The sequence below is a fragment of the Pan paniscus genome, chromosome 20, assembly GCF_029289425.2.
Source record: "Pan paniscus chromosome 20, NHGRI_mPanPan1-v2.0_pri, whole genome shotgun sequence".
Taxonomy (NCBI): domain Eukaryota; kingdom Metazoa; phylum Chordata; class Mammalia; order Primates; family Hominidae; genus Pan; species Pan paniscus.
Genome location: NC_073269.2, coordinates 41851130 through 41866329, shown reverse-complemented (window position 1 = coordinate 41866329; position 15200 = coordinate 41851130). Strand labels below are relative to the sequence as shown.

Sequence of the window (15200 nt, the reverse complement as noted above, 5' to 3'; positions counted from 1 at the left end):
TGGTATGCTCTTCATCTTCATCTATCCTATGCTACCTTTCCTCTCAATGCAGATGGTCATCTTGAAATATCTTCTTTCAGTGGCTAGAAACAACTTCCATCCCGGCCCCAAACTCCCAACACCCACTGCCCTGTCCCCATCTCTCCTCAAAGGGCCTACCTGCCATCTTGAATCTCTTTTACACCGGGGAATAGGTGGGCATATTGGGTGGCCACGTTGCTCCCACTTGGGGCATCTCCTTTGGCTGAGCTGACTGTACACAAATGCTCCTGACAAATGTAATGATCTTTCCCTCCCCCTGTGTTCAGTTTTGGAGGAGTAAGGTCGCCAACTTGTCCTGGCTCCTCAGAAATCAGAACAATCCATTATGGCAAGTTGGAGATCCCAGGACTCTTCCATTGGAAAGATGTCACACATGAGTCTGGAGACGCGGGTGGCTAGGTGTGGGGAAGGCAGCACATGGGAAGGGGGGAGTCCCGGGGGCCAGATCTGGGGGCCCAAAGGATGTGGGTTTGATGTAGCTGGTGAAAGCTCGAGGGTGGGGTGTGGTGAGATAGCCTGCCCTGGCTCTGTAAAGTCTGCAGGGGGGGACCATGCCCAGGTGTGGGTTGAAGTCATAGAAGGTAGGGGTCCCTGGGGGCCCAAGGGGGGAGGGTGGTGGCAGGAAGAGGCCTCCTCCAGGGGCTTCGCCAAGGCTCAGGCTCACACTGACTCCTCGGACCTTGTAGTAACCGTTGGTTGGGTCCTGAGGGGACAAATGGGACTCAGTAAAGTCTGTGAGCGTGCAGGGGGGATGAGGGTCACTGATGGAGAGACACACTGAAATAGACCAGACCTTGAGAGAGACAAAAAGAGACAGGAGTGGGCAGAGACACAGAGACACACATGGACTGGGAGAGAGAGAAAGTGAGACAGAGGAACAGTGATAAGAGGCAAAGGGATAGGACATAGGCAGAGAAAGGTAGAGATGGAGGGATATAGGCCTGCTGAGGGGTGTCGGTGTGGAAGGTGCAGAGGGAACAGGAGAGAGACACTCACCTGCCCAACAGCCTCTAGGCTTTGATTCAGTGTCACACCCTGTGTTGCTGCTACAAGGCATGTCACTAGGATAGAACTGGACCCTGTCCTCACAGAATCCCACACCAAAGGAAAAATGACAGATCATGAGACAGTACCCAGAGGGGTCAGGGCTGTGCCTAGGAAAGGCATAGGCAATGACAGGGGCTGTGATGGTGGAGCCCTCAGCATAGTGGGTGGGATAAGGAAGCCCAGATCAGAGTGGTCATGGCTGCGATGGGTGGAACACAGGCAAAATGATCGGGCTGTCATGACGGAAGCATGGGCTTCCTAGAACAAGAAATGTCTGAGCTGAGACTGGAGGACTAAAGGAGGGAATTAGATAGACATGGGAAGGAAGGTGGGAGTGTTTCAGGCCAAGAGAATGGCATGTCGGCTGGGCACAGTGGCTCACGCCTGTAATCCCAGCACTTTGGGAGGCTGGGGCGAGCGGATCACTTGAGGTCAGGAGTTCCAGATCAGCCTGGCCAACATGGTGAAACTCCATCTCTACTAAAAATACAAGAAAAATTAGCCAGCTATTAGGGAGCCTGAGGCAGGAGAATGGCTTGAACCCAGGAGGCAGAGGTTGCAGTGAGCTGAGATTGCACCACTGCACTCCAGCCTGGGCAACAGAGTGAGACTCCGTCTCAAAAAAAAAAAAAAAAGAAGAGAGAGAATGGCATGTGCTAGGTACACAGGAGAGAGAGAGAGAGAGAGAGAGAAGTGCTCTGGCCTGGGGATGGCCTGGAGTCAATGTGGCTGTCCTGAGGTAGGACCCCAGAGGAAGGACCAGTTTGGGGAGATGTGGGGCCAGTGTAGGACCTGGTGGCTGAAAGGGGGCTTGACCGTGATGAGGAGAGCACAGGCAGGGTGAGCCCTGGTCTGGGGCTCCAGATGGAGGCTAGGGCTGGGACAGATGTGTGGGAAGAGTCTGCAGACAGGCAAACTGAGGCTGGGAGCTGAGTGAGATGGCCCAGGGGGCAGGAGGAGTGGGGTGGGGAGCTGAGTCCCAGCTCCGAGGACAACAGAAGGAAAAAGGAGGGGACAGGTGTGGGAGAGAGATGGAAACACAATGAAGGGAGCCCCGCCTCTCCCAACAGTGAAGGGAGCCCCGCCCCTCTCAACACTCACCTTGGTCTCCAGAGTCCCTTCCTCCTCCAGAACCAGATCACTGTGGTCAGTGTGCACAATGGGGCCCTGGGGTAGGGAACTTAGTGAGAGGGAATAGTCAGAGGATCCCCCCGCCTCAATGCCAGACTCCAAGGACCTTCAGCCAGCCAGTGGAGGCCAGGCAGGAGGGAGTAAGAGCACCCAAGAGCTGGGGACTGCACTCAGGACAATAAAAGGGCTGTAAGAAGCCAGCGCGGTGGCTCATGCGTGTAATCCCAGCACTTTGGGAGGCCGCAGCAGGAGTATCACTTGAGGCCAGAAGTTTGAGACCAGCCTGGCTAACATGCCGAAACTCTGTCTCTACTAAAAATGCAAAAAATAGGCAGGCATGGTGGCAGGCACCTGTAATTCCAGCTACTCAGGAGGCTAAGGAACGAGAATCACTTGAACTGGGAGGTGGAGGGTGCAGTGAGTCTGGATTGCACAACTGCATTCCAGCTTGGACGACAGAGCAAGACTCTATCTCAAAAACAACAACAACAACAACAAAAACGGGCTGTGGGGACATACTGGGCCTAGGGAATAATTGGGTCAGGGGCATGGACTTGGGTGACATTTGGGTGTGGGGTCACTGTTAAGACTAGAGCCCTTGGCCGGGCGCGGTGGCTCACGCCTGTAATCCCAGCACTTTGGGAGGCCGAGACGAGCGGATCACGAGGTCAGGAGATCCAGACCATCCTGGCTAACATGGTATAAACCTCGTCTCTACTAAAAATACAAAAAAATTAGCTGGACGTGGTGGCGGGTGCCTGTAGTCCCAGCTACTCTGGAGGCTGAGTCAGGAGAATGGTGTGAACCCGGGAGGTGGAGCTTGCAGTGAGTCAAGTTCGCGCCACTGCACTCCAGCCTGGGCTACAGACCAAGACTCCGTCTCAAAAAAAAGAAAAAAAAAAAAAAAACTTGAGCCCTCAGGCCGGGCGTGGAGGCTCATGCCTGTAATCCTAGCACTTTGGGAGGTCGAGGAGGGTGGATCACCTGAGGTCAGGAGTTTGAGACCAGCCTGGCCAACATGGTGAAACCCAATCTCTACTAAAAATACAAAATCAGTCAGGCGTGGTGGTGGGCGCCTGTAATCCCAGCTACTCAGGAGGCTGAGGCAAGAGAATCACTTGAACCAGGGAGGCAGAGGTTGCAGTGAGCCGAGATCGCAGCACTGTACTCCAGCCTGGGTGACAGAGTGAAATTCTGCCAAAAAAAAAAAAAAAAAATGGAGACAGGGTCTTGCTCTGTAGCCCAGGCTGGAGTGCATGGTGCAATCATAGCTTACTGCAGCCTCTACCTCCTGTGCTCAAGGGATCCTCCCACCTCAGTGTCCTGAGTAGCTGGGACTATAGGTGTGTGCCACCATACCCGGTTCATTTTTTATTTTATTTTAGTTTGTATTTTTGTAGAGATGGGGTCCTGCTATGCTGTCCAGGCTGGCTTTGAATTCCTGGCCTTAAGTGATCCTTGTGTCTCCACCTCCCAAAGTGGTATTACCAACGTCAGGCACCATGCCCGGCCTTAGAGTCCTATTTGAATTTGGGGGCCCTCTTGGGACTGGGCTATTATTTAGGTCTGGAGGCACAGTCAGGTCTGGGGACCCTGGCATCCTACCCGGTCCTCGCGGCTGCCTGTCTCCTCTTCTTCAGGACCTCGCGAACTGGAGCCGTCGCTGCTGCCAGGGATTCGCATCAGGTTCTTTTGCTCGGAGAAAGAGGCTGAGGCTGACAAACAGCGACCGGTGGAGTTAAGCGATGGGCGGGGTCACAATGTGTGCAGACCAATAAGCGGGAAGAGAGAGGACTGGGAACCAATGAGGCTGATTGGGTGGGGCTGTTGGAAACCAATAAGAATCATTCCCACCGAGGAGTGTGACCCTGGGAAGGTCTAGTTAGGGCTTAAGGAGGGAACCAGAACGTGAAGGCGAGCTAAGCCCTGTGCAGAGCTGGAAATGGGACTGGAGCCAAGGCCCAAGGCCAGGTCAGGTCACTGGGCAGGCAGGGCGCGTGTGGGGCTGGGGCCTGGGGAGCCGGGGCGGGGCTCAGGCACTAACCCTTGCTGTGGCGCCAGCAGCAGAGGGCCACCCCAGTGATGACCATAAGGAGAGTCGTGGTGGCAGCGGCCACTCCGGCCACTATCCGCACAGTGGGCAGCAAGTCTGCAGGGAGCAGAGGGGACATCCTGAGAAGGCTGAGGGGGAACCAGGAAGCGGGGGCTCAGGGATTGAGTTTGGGATTCCTGGGTTCAAAAGGTCGCACATTTGGAGATTCAAAGGCCCTTGAATTTGGGGTTCCCCAAGTTTGAGAGTGAGTTTAAACTCCCTGGCTTTAGGGAGTCTTAGAATTTGAGGGCTCCTTTACTTTGCAATTCGCTTTGCAATCATTGGAGTTTCCCTTTTTGGGGCCCCTAGGTGTGAGGAGTCTCTCAGTTTAGGATTCAGAATGCGAAGGCATTTGCGGTTGAGGGGTGTCTTGGGAATCAATGAGCCCACAGTTTTGAGACTCCCGAGGTTTGGAGGTCTCCTCTGCATTTGAGGGTCTGAGGTTTTGCAGCCCTCGGCTGGGGGATCCCTGCGTTTGTGGGGTTTAGACTCTCCAGATTTGGGGTCTTCGGGCTGGGGTCTCACCTCTACGGCCCAGGCTGGCCTGGGCACCTCCCTCGCCCAGCCGGTTCCGGGCACTGCAGTTAAAGCTCCTGCTAAAGTCAGACTCCTGGGTCCCCGAAATGTGTAGCACAGAGATCAGGCCCGGACCCAGTCCCCCGCGGCTCTCTGGGGCAGGGAATGTCTCCACCAGGAACCGGCCCTGCGACCCCGCCTCCAGGAAGCCCTCATCCCAAGACCAGACCTGGGGGCACAAAAGAGGGAGGACACGGAGGAGACTGAGGAGGGGGGGAAGAAGCAGGAGGGATGTCTGGGAAGTCAGAAATGGTCACAGTAGTTTCGGGGGGCCAGGTGGGAGGTCAGGGATCACGGCTGGATGGGTCACGGGAGGAGTGACATTTCCTTACCACGGCATCTGGGGCGGGAGAGGCGAAAACCAGACACTGGAGGCGAGCAGGGCCCCTCAGGAAGGCAGGCGCAGAGTGCAGGGCGGTCACTACTGGGGGAGCTGGGATGGAGACTGTAGGTCACTCAGAGGAGAGGTCTTGCCCTCCCCAAAGGCTGTAACAAAGCCGGGTCTGTCCAGCGCACTCTCCGCTAACCTCAATCAATCAGGCCACGCCGCCTCCAAACTCCGATTCTCCTAAAAGCCTCGCCTTCAATAGGTCCGGTCTCCAGCCCCCGCTGGGTGTAAAGCTCCTTCCAGGCCACTCCCACTGCATTATCCCTTGCCCCCTCTGTCCGCTCCCTATCCCAGGACGGGCCAGGTCCCCTAGGAAGCCCCGCCTTCTCACCGTTCACAGTCAGCCGAGCCTCCGCGGCGCCGCCCCCCAGGCCCGATAGCCCAGGCTCAGCTCTGCACACATAGTCGCCTGCGTCCTCGGGCCCTACCGACGGAAGACGCAGTGTGGCTCCAGAGCCCAGCACCTGCGACAGGGAAGGGGCGTCAGAAGCCGGATTTGTAAGGAAGCCTGGTCCCCCTCCAGCCACCGCCTCAGATTTAGGGCTGCACCTGCGCGCCACCGCGGCGGGTCCAGGTTACCCGTGGAAGCGGGTTCCCGCGCCAGGCGCAGCTGAAGGAGGCGTCTTCCCCCACGTCCACGGACACGGGCTCCGGCTTTGCCTGCAGAATCGGCCCAACTGGACGAGAGACTAGGGGTCACATGGCCGGGGCGGAATGCAGCCACTGACCTGGGATCAGCCAGCCCCACAGAAACACCACACCCTCTAGGGCGCAAGAATATGCCCCAACTCCACACTCTCCTCCTCCTAATACCCCACTCCCGCTCTCCCGGCCCCGCCCCTCCAGGCCCCGCCCCTCAACAGCCCTGAAAGCCACGGCCACCTTTGACCACACCCACAGGCCGGCCCCAGCTCACACAGCACATCCAGCGCAGTACTGCGGTTGGCGCTACCCACGGCGTTGCTGACCTCGCAGGACACGGGCTCAGTCAGGAACGAGGCGTCTGCCACGACCTCTAACCTTGGCCCGCGGGCCCCGAGCACCGGAGAGCCCCCTTTTGCCCACCTGAGGAAATGGTGGCGCTGTTAACGTTGTCCCGGCCTCTCTGGCACACCTACTCAGGTCCCAGCCCTTCCCAAGCTCACTCTTGGGGCTGGGGAGAGGTGGGTCTTCCTCCTCACCTGTAGCCTGTGACAGGAGGCTGGGCTGTGGCCTGGCACAGGAAAATGACCTTCTCTCCCTCCTGCACAGTGTGTGGCGAAGCAGACAGAGTCACCTCTGGGGGGTCTGTGAGGGTGGGACAATGGTCAGATGGGCAAGGACCAGGAACACCTCCGTCACTGGCCTAGGGGTACAGTCCCTGGTTCCTCCATCCCAGGAGTCTGGGCCCCTAATCCCCTTCTCCCTTTGAGCCAGGAGTCTGGGCTTTCAGTTCCCAATTTCCCCAGTTACCTCAATGTGCCAGCCTTCTGCCCTCTCCTACTCTCCCCGATGTGAGAGTCAAGGCCCAGCTTTCTCTTTCCCCAGGGACCCCAGCTGTCTGTCCTCTCCTGCTCGGAGTCTCACTCTGCCGCTGAGTGGCACGATCTCGGCTCACCACAACATCTGCCTCCCGGATACAAGTGATTCTCCTGCCTCAGCCTCCCAGGTAGCTGGGATTACAAGTGTGTGCTACCACGCCCGGCAAATTTTTGTATTTTTAGTAGAGACGGGGTTTCGACATGTTAGCCAGACTGGTCTCGAACTCCTGATCTTAGATGATCCGCCTGCCTCGACCTCCCAAAGTTCTGTGAGTACAGGCGTGAGCTACCATACCCAGCCCTCTCCTGCTGTCTTAGATCCAGGAGTCCAGGCTCCAGTTTCCTCATTCCCCAAGGGCCACAGTCCCCTCCTTCCTCATACCCAGGAGTCAGGGCCCCACACCCCTCTTTCCCAGGGCCAGCTGCACTCACACTGCAGGCTCAGTGTGATAGCCGTGTCTCTTCCTGAGGGCAGGGCCTGGCTCCGGGCCCGGCAGACAAAGGTGGCTCCATCATCATGGCTGAAAGGGGTCAGGGTTAAGGTGCTCTCCACTGACCCAGGGGTCCCTTCCTTCAGCAGGGTCTGGAGGGAAGGATAAGAATGATAATGCCATCTACCCATCAGGGGTGTCCAATCTTTTGGCTTTCCTGGGCCACATTGGAAGAAGAATTGTCTTAGGCCACACATACTAACACTAATGATAGCTGATGAGCTAAAAAATTACAAAAAAGTCTCAAAATGTTTTAAGAAAGTTTATGTATTTGTGGTGGGCCACATTCAAAGCCATCCTGGGCTGCATGCAGCCCATGGGCCGCAGGTTGGACAAGCTTGCCTTACTTATATAGTGCTCACTATGTGTTGGTCACTCTTCTGGGCATTTACAGGTATTTATTTATTTAATTCTCACAATACCCTATGACATGCATGCTACTATTATCCTGATTGTATAGATAAGGCAACTGAGGCACAGAGAGGTTAACTAACTTACTCAAGATCAATCAACTAGCAAGTGGCTGAGACATAATTTGAACCCAGGTAGTCTGGCCCTTAGAATCTTTACCCTGCATCATATTTCAGGAGTCCAAACCCATGAACCTCTGCCCTCCCATGTCTTCTTCTCTTCTGGATGAGCCTGTGGTCAGAGTGTAACCCAAGTTTCCCCCGATGGGCAAAGGCTAGCACAGGAATTTGGACCTGACCTGATGGAAGGTGGTTCCATCCAACAGGACCCCATCTCGGAACCACAGCAATTCAGGGGTAGGACGGGCATCCCCACGGCTCCGACATGTCAGGTTCGCAGGAACTCCAGCAACCAGAGACACAGAGGGGCCGCCCAGCACCTGGGGGGCTTCTGGGGGTACTGCAAGGTGGATTTGGGGTCAGAGATGGATCCTGATCTTCTCAGCTCCAATTGACCATGCCCCTGGGCTCCCTGGGCTCTGCTACTCACAGCTAGTACGGGCTGCCCTCTTGGGCTCCCAGGGGACAAGTGGGCGAGGTCCTTACCCAGCACGTGCAGTTGGGCTGGTCTGGAGCGGAGGCCTGCTTGTGTAGCCTGACATTCATATGATGCTTCATCCTCTAGCTCCACGGGCCTAATGTGGAGGTCATGCTGGCCATTGGCTGCATTCCCTGATATCCAGTACCGGGACCACCCTGGAGTCAGGGAGAAAGCAGTCAGCACACCATGGTTCTGAAATCCTGGCCTCAGGCCTCCATCCCCAGACATCCTCCACCAGAAAACTGGCCCACACATTTGGTGGTAGGACACTATTAAAAAGTGTGTACTGGGCCCAGAGAGACTCTAACTCCCTCCCAACCCAGAGTCACTGCAAACTTGGGGGTAATAAAGTCAGAAAGGAAAGCAAGAAAATGATTGCCATAAAAATTAGGTTAGATACTACTTCTGGAGTGAGGGGGAGGGGGCTATGATAGGGGAAAGGAACATGGGGGCTTCTGGGGAGCTAGCAATGGACTTGGGTATTGGCTGTGTGAGTGTCTATTTTATTTGGTAAATCTTCCGTTTATATTTACTGTACTTTTTTGCATTTATGTTCTCTCTTTTTTTTTTTTTGAGACAGGGTCTCACCATTGCCTGAAGTGCAGTGGCTTTATCATGGCTCACTGCAGCCTTGAACTCCTAGGCTCAAGCAATCCTACCACCTAAGCCTCCTGAGTAACTGGGACTATAGATGCACACAACCATGCCTGGCTAATTTGTTTAAAAATATATATATACATTTGTGTAGAGATAAGGTCTTGTTATGTTGCCCAGGCTGGTCTCAAACTCCTGGTTTCAAGCGATCCTCTGGCCTCAACCTCCCAAAGCGTTGGGATTACAGGCGTGAGCCACTGCACCTGGCCTATGTACTATTTTGCAATTACATAATAATTCTCAAACTCTGTGGGTCACCCCCAAAGAAGCAGCTCAAAAATCAGGACTCCTAAATGTTTACCCGAGCCCATCAATTTCCCAAACTTGAAAATGTCAAAATAGAAACTGCAGGTACAGCCGAGCCCAGCAACTCTCCCCCTAGCCAGCCTGTCCCAGCGTGGAGAGAACAGTCTTACCTGGTAGGTCCCTTTGGCCCCCTAGGGCCAGCCCACTCTTAGTCCACTGAACTAGCCCCCAGTAGGCGCCCAGAGCACACGGCAGCCGGGCTTCCTCCCCCAGCAGCACCACCAGGTCCTCTGGCTGTTGCAGGAAATGGGGCGACGGGCCTAGGAGAGTTGGGGGCAGCAGGGCTGAGCTTAGCACCTTCAGGGGCCCCCTCATTCAGGACCCAGGAGTCCCAGCCCCCAGCTGCCTTCTCCCTAGTGAAGCGGCCACCCGCAAGCAACCCCCCACCCCCACCCCATATTCCTCCGCTCCCCTCGTGCGGTACCTGCGCTCCCTCTGAAGCAGAAGAGGAGGACGAGGAGGGCGGGGACCCGCATCCTGAGCATTCGTCCCCCAAGGTTCACGAGATTTGCCGTCGCACTGGCCTTCCCGTCAACTTCTGCCTCTCAAGCACGCCTCCTGTCACCCTGGCCCGGAGCCCCCTTCACGCTCGACTCTTCGCCCAGCCTAGTCTCTGGCCTGGAGTCCTCCAAGTCTGCTCATCCGCAGCCTCTGACGCTCTGAAACGCCTGCCAGTTCCGCGGCCTGGGTCTCTGGGAGACCCCAAGAGGGCCCGATCCCGCTCGCCCCGCCCGGGTCCGCCCCCCGGGAGCTCCGCCCTCTTCCCATTGAGAAACTCCCGCGGCTGAGACGCGGATGAATGGGGGACGCAGGGCGGGATCCCCCGGCGGGTGGGCGCCCCCAGCTCAATGGGGGTCTGGGAGCCGGAACACCTGGGTTCGAGGAGGGAGGGGGTCCCGGCTGGGTTGGACACCTGCGCCCTGCCGGGGTTGAGGGGCAGGCAAGGGGTGAGGAGGAGGGAAGGGAGAGAGTGGAAGAAACTTGCTCAGCCCAGGTCCTAGAGGGACTGCGCTCAGTGGAAACTGAGCTATAAATGGGAGCTCCTGGGGCCTCGCCAGTTTCCGCGCCCTGGGGGATGCGGGGTCCGGGGCTCCCCCGGGCCTGCGGGTCGGGAAGAGGGCACGCCGATACCTGGGGGACAGTTGGGACCCCTGCCTCGACTCCCCCAGCCTCAAAAGCCCTCCTCAAAATATCCCTCTGTTCCCTTGTTATTGCTGCAAACTACAGCACGTCCTAAGACCCAGGAATCCAGGCCCTCGGCCCCTCCTTTCCCAGGACCCCGCAGTCCCAGCCCAGCCCCTCTCCCCACTCGGCCGGCCGGGCCCCTCGGCCTGGTTGCCCGGCGACGGCTGGGAGGCGGCGGTGCCGGGCCGGGGCAGGCAGGGAGGCTGGGAACCGCGCAGCTTGTCCTGACGGCTCCATGCAACCCAGCTGGGGCGTTCCCACGCTGCGCAGCTGGCCGAGCAGGTGGGAGGGACCCCGAGCAGCCTGAAGGAGGGCTGGGGGGTTGGGACCCTGATCTGACATTCCTGGACCTGTAAGAACTGGAGGGTCCACATTCAGATTCTCCACTGTTCTTAGGCTCAGACTCCGTGTCCCTAAATGGGGGAGTGGGGTTGGGAGTGGGGGTTGGACTTACAGGGTTATAAGGGACTGGTGGTTCAGGCCTTTGCTGGCTGAGACGCTGATGGCCTGATCTCCCGGTTCCTTGAGAGGCTGGAGACTCAACTCCTAGGTCTCCTGCCTGCAGCATGGTGCACTTGGAAGAGGGCGACAGGGGTCAGAATATCTGGTCTTAAGTCTTAAGAGTCGGTGGATTTATCTGCCAATCTCTCCCCACCCCCACACAGGCCCAGGAGGATTTGGAAATCAGACGGTGAACATCTGTCCTAAGTCCTGTGTGTGTATGTGTGTGTGTGTGTGTGTGTGTGTGTGTGTGTGTGTGTGTGTGTGTGTGTATGGGGAGGTGCGGGGGTGGGTAGTGTGGCCAGGAGGATCAGAGGCCCAAATTCCGGAGTCCTTGGAGAGAAGGGACTGAGACCCCAGGGTCTGAGAGGGGAGGGATCTGGGGGCCTACACTCCTGGCTTCTATGTGGCTTATCTAGTGCCTGGATTTTGAAATAGGATGGACATGGGGCTGGAACTCCTGAGTCTTAGGGAGGAACTCAAGTCATGGGGCTGTTTTTCCAGGCACTTGACGCCGCTTCCCCTTCCTGGCTCTCTGGGGCTACGGACATGGAAAGATGGAGAGCCCAAGGTCCCAGGAGCATGCAGAGAAGGAAAACAGCCAAGGTGGAGGGTGGAAGGTTTGTGCTAATTAAAGGCCCCAGCAAGGGACAGCTCCACGCTCTGGCCCCTAGGGACACCATCTGGCGAGGGCCCCCAGGACAGAGCCACTCCCCCAGCTCGGCATCCAGCCCATTTCCCAGGGGGTGTAGAGAGCAGTTGGGAGAGGGGAGGTGGGAGGAGGGCAAGGAGTCAAGCATGTGAGGGAAGAGGGAAGGCCAGCATCGAGGATGAAGCTGGGGGCTGAGGCCAGATGCCTCATCTTGTTCCTGGGAACGAGATTGGCGGGGGTCTTGGGGAGGTGGGGAGAAAACTAGCATTTCCAATTCCCGCAGGAGATAAGCAGGCAGAAGAAGCTTATCCCAGGCAAGTGTATGTGCACGCGGGGAGGGCAGGCCCACCAGCATATGGTTATAAAATCCAGGGATGTGATGAGCAGAGCCACTCGGAGATGGAGAGACACATAAGAGAAAGAGGCGTGGTCAGAGTGTGGCTGAGAACAAATATTTATGGAGCTCCTGGTGTGTGTGAGACAGACTGTGGGGTGAGGGGAGCGACAGAGGTGAGAACAGAGAGAGAGAAACAGAATAACAGAGACATGTAGAGATGGAGAGACACAGTGAAATAAAGATTGACTGAGATTTAACAACTTAATATAGAGAGCGAGAGAGTCTCAAACAGATGGAGAAAGATAGAAAGATAAATCGGCTGGGCACAATGACTCACGCCTGCAATCCCAGCACTTTGGGAGGCCGAGTCGGGCGGATCACCTGAGGTCAGGAGTTCGAGACCAGCCTGATCAACATGGAGAAACCCCGTCTTTACTAAAAATACAAAAAATTAGCCAGGCGTGGTGGCGCATGCCTGTAATCCCAGCTACTAGGGAGGCTGAGGCAGGAGAATCGCCTGAACCCGGGAGGCAGAGGTTGCAGTGAGCCGAGATCACACTATTACACTCCAGTCTGGGCAACAAGAGTGAAACTCCATCTCAAAAAAAGAAAAAAAAAGAAAAAAGAAAAAAAAGAAAGATAAATCAAGGGCCAGGTGCGGTGGCTCATGCCTGTAATCCTAGTACTTTGGGAGGCCGAGATGGGAGGATTGCTTGAGCCCAGTAGTTCCAGACAAGCCTGGGCAATATAGCAAGACTCTCTCTAAACATTTATAAATGTCTCTGCAAAAACATTTTAAAAAAATTAGCCAAGTGGCCGGGTGCAGCGGCTCCCACCTGTAATCCCAGCACTTTGGGGGGCCAAGGCAGGTGGGTTACCTGAGGTCAGGAGTTCGAGCCCTGCCTGGCCAACATGGCGAAACCCCGTCTCTACTAAAAATACAAAAATTAGCTGGGTGTGGCGGTCAATGCCTGTATTCCCAGCTACTCAGGAGGCTGAGGCAGGAGAATCGCTTGGACCTGGGAGGCGGAGGTTACAGTGAGCCAAGATCGCACCATTGCACTCCAGCCTGGGTGACAGAGCAAGACTCCCTCTCAAAAAAAAAAAAAAAAAAAAAATAGCCAGAGTGGTGATGCGGGCCTGTAGTCCCAGCTACTCAGGAGGCTGAGGCAGAAAGAACACTTGAGCCTAGGAGGTTTGAGGCTTCAATGAGCCATGATCACACCACTGCACTCCAGCCTGGGCAATAGAGAAAGACCCTGTCTCTACAAACAAATTTTTAAAAATTAGCTGGAGTGGTGGTGTGCACCTGTAGTCCCAGCTATTCAGGAGGCTGAGGCAGGAGGATCACTTGAGCCCAGGAAGTTGAGGCTGCAATGAACCAAGATCATGCCACTGCCCTCCAGCCTGGGCAACAGAGCAAGATTCCATCTCAAAAGAAAGAAAGATAAATCAAGATAGATAGAGGGAGGGAGAGAGAGAGACATGGAGAAGGAAAGAAGAGATGGGGAGAGGGCAAGAAAAAGAGGGAGAAGAAAGCTCATGCAGTCCTTGCCAAAGGGCGCCCACTTTGGGCTCACACTGCACCCACACTGGGGGCCGGTGGAATTGGACTCTGCCTTTTACTCCCGCCCACACCCTGTGCACTCCCACGTAAGACACTGTCACACACACGCTCTCCACATGCTTATTACAGATCACAGTTCACTCTAACCTTCCCCACTCTCACACCCACGTACACACATGGATATCTTCCCTCTCTCCCACACTCTCCCAGCCTGTCACACTCACTCACTCTTGCATCCTCCCCAGCAGAGATCCCTGACATCATTTAGGCACTGATGTCTACTCAAAAAAGGAAGGGAGGCCAGGTGCGCTGGCTCATGTCTGTAATCCCAGCATTTTGGGAGGCTGAGGCAGATGGATCACCTGAGGTCAGGAGTTTGAGACCAGCCTGGCCAACATGATGAAACCCCGTCTCTAGTAAAAATACAAAAATTAGCCAGGCATGGTGCTATATACCTGTAGTACCAGCTACTTGGGAGACAGAGGTAGGAGAATTACTTGAACCTGGGAGGTTCAAGCCATGGGAGGTGGAAGTTGCAGTGAGCCGAGATGCCACTGCACTCCAGCCTGAGCAACAGAGCAAGACTATCTCAAGAAAAAAAAGAAAGAAAGAAAGGGACTTGCCAAGGTCATGTATCAGGGCAAGGAAGAGCTGGGGGCCCAGCTGGCTGCTCCCCTGCTGAGCTGGGAGACCACCTTGATCTGACTTCTCCCATCTTCCCAGCCTAAGCCAGGCCCTGGGGTCACGGAGGCTGGGGAGGCACCGAGGAACGCGCCTGGCATGTGCTGACAGGGGATTTTATGCTCCAGCTGGGCCAGCTGGGAGGAGCCTGCTGGGCAGAGGCCAGAGCTGGGGGCTCTGGAAGGTACCTGGGGGAGGTTGCACTGTGAGAATGAGCTCAAGCTGGGTCAGAGAGCAGGGCTGACTCTGCCAGTGCCTGCATCAGCCTCATTGCTCTCCTAGGCTCCTGGCCTGCTGGACTCTGGGCTGCAGGTCCTTCTTGAAAGGCTGTGAGTAGTGAGACAAGGAGCAGGAGTGAGGGGTGGCAGGAGAGAAGATAGAGATTGAGAGAGAGAGAGAGAGAGACAGAGAGACAGAGAGAGAGGAAGAGACAGAGACAAAAGGAGAGAGAACGGCTTAGACAAGGAGAGAAAGATGGAAAGATAAAGAGACTGGGCGCAGTGGCTCACGCCTGTAATCCCAACACTTGGGGAGGCCAAGGTGGGAGGTTGGCTTGAGGGAAAGAGTCTGAGATCAACCTGGCCAACATAGTGAGACCCTGTCTCTAAAAAAAAAAAGAAAAAAGAAAAAAAGTTTTTTTTTAAAGAGACAGAGAAAGAGACTCAGACATTGAGACTGAGAGCAAGACAGAGATAGAGAGACACTCACAGGGAAGAGGGGAAGAGGAAAACGAGAAAGGGAGGAGAGTAACGGAAAGAGAGATAAAAAAGAAAAGCAGGTGGCAGAGACACAGAGAGAGGGACCCAGAGAAAGCCAGACAGACGCAGGTGGCTGGCAGCGGGCGCTGTGGGGGTCACAGTAGGGGGACCTGTGATGGCCCTGGGGACGACGCTCAGGGCTTCTCTCCTGCTCCTGGGGCTGCTGACTGAAGGTGAGTGGGATCCCAGCCTTGTACCCAGCGCCAAGTGGCCCCCATTTCCCACTTACCTTCCCTAGACAAACCCTCTGCCCTTTCCTCG

General features: G+C 55.9%; 2 protein-coding genes across 3 annotated transcripts in view; one reads left to right on the top strand and one right to left on the bottom strand.

The window, feature by feature from the left end:
• Nucleotides 1-365: 365 nt before the first annotated feature.
• KIRREL2 (kirre like nephrin family adhesion molecule 2) lies at nucleotides 366-10543 on the bottom strand. Of its 2 annotated transcripts, XM_034944182.3 has the most exons (16): nucleotides 9683-10543; nucleotides 9369-9518; nucleotides 8304-8453; nucleotides 7997-8157; nucleotides 7229-7379; nucleotides 6458-6563; nucleotides 6193-6341; nucleotides 5826-5953; nucleotides 5608-5740; nucleotides 5221-5321; nucleotides 4838-5057; nucleotides 4265-4369; nucleotides 3826-3935; nucleotides 2191-2256; nucleotides 707-745; nucleotides 366-437 (listed from the first exon to the last, which is right to left on the bottom strand). In XM_034944182.3, exons 1-16 carry the CDS (start codon nucleotides 9741-9743, stop codon nucleotides 366-368), a joined length of 1902 nt encoding a protein of 633 aa, XP_034800073.1. In that variant the 5' UTR covers nucleotides 9744-10543. The 2 variants fall into 2 exon arrangements, with proteins under 2 accessions (XP_034800073.1, XP_034800068.1); XM_034944177.3 differs by having other exon boundaries at nucleotides 369-745.
• A 406-nt stretch (nucleotides 10544-10949) lies between these two features.
• The window catches only part of NPHS1 (NPHS1 adhesion molecule, nephrin), a 32318-nt gene continuing 28067 nt past the window's right edge, over nucleotides 10950-15200 (top strand). Inside the window, exon 1 of the mRNA XM_034944173.3 lies at nucleotides 10950-15112. Coding sequence (XP_034800064.1) covers nucleotides 15055-15112 — 58 coding nt within the window. The 5' untranslated portion in view covers nucleotides 10950-15054. The remainder of the gene's footprint in view (nucleotides 15113-15200) is intronic.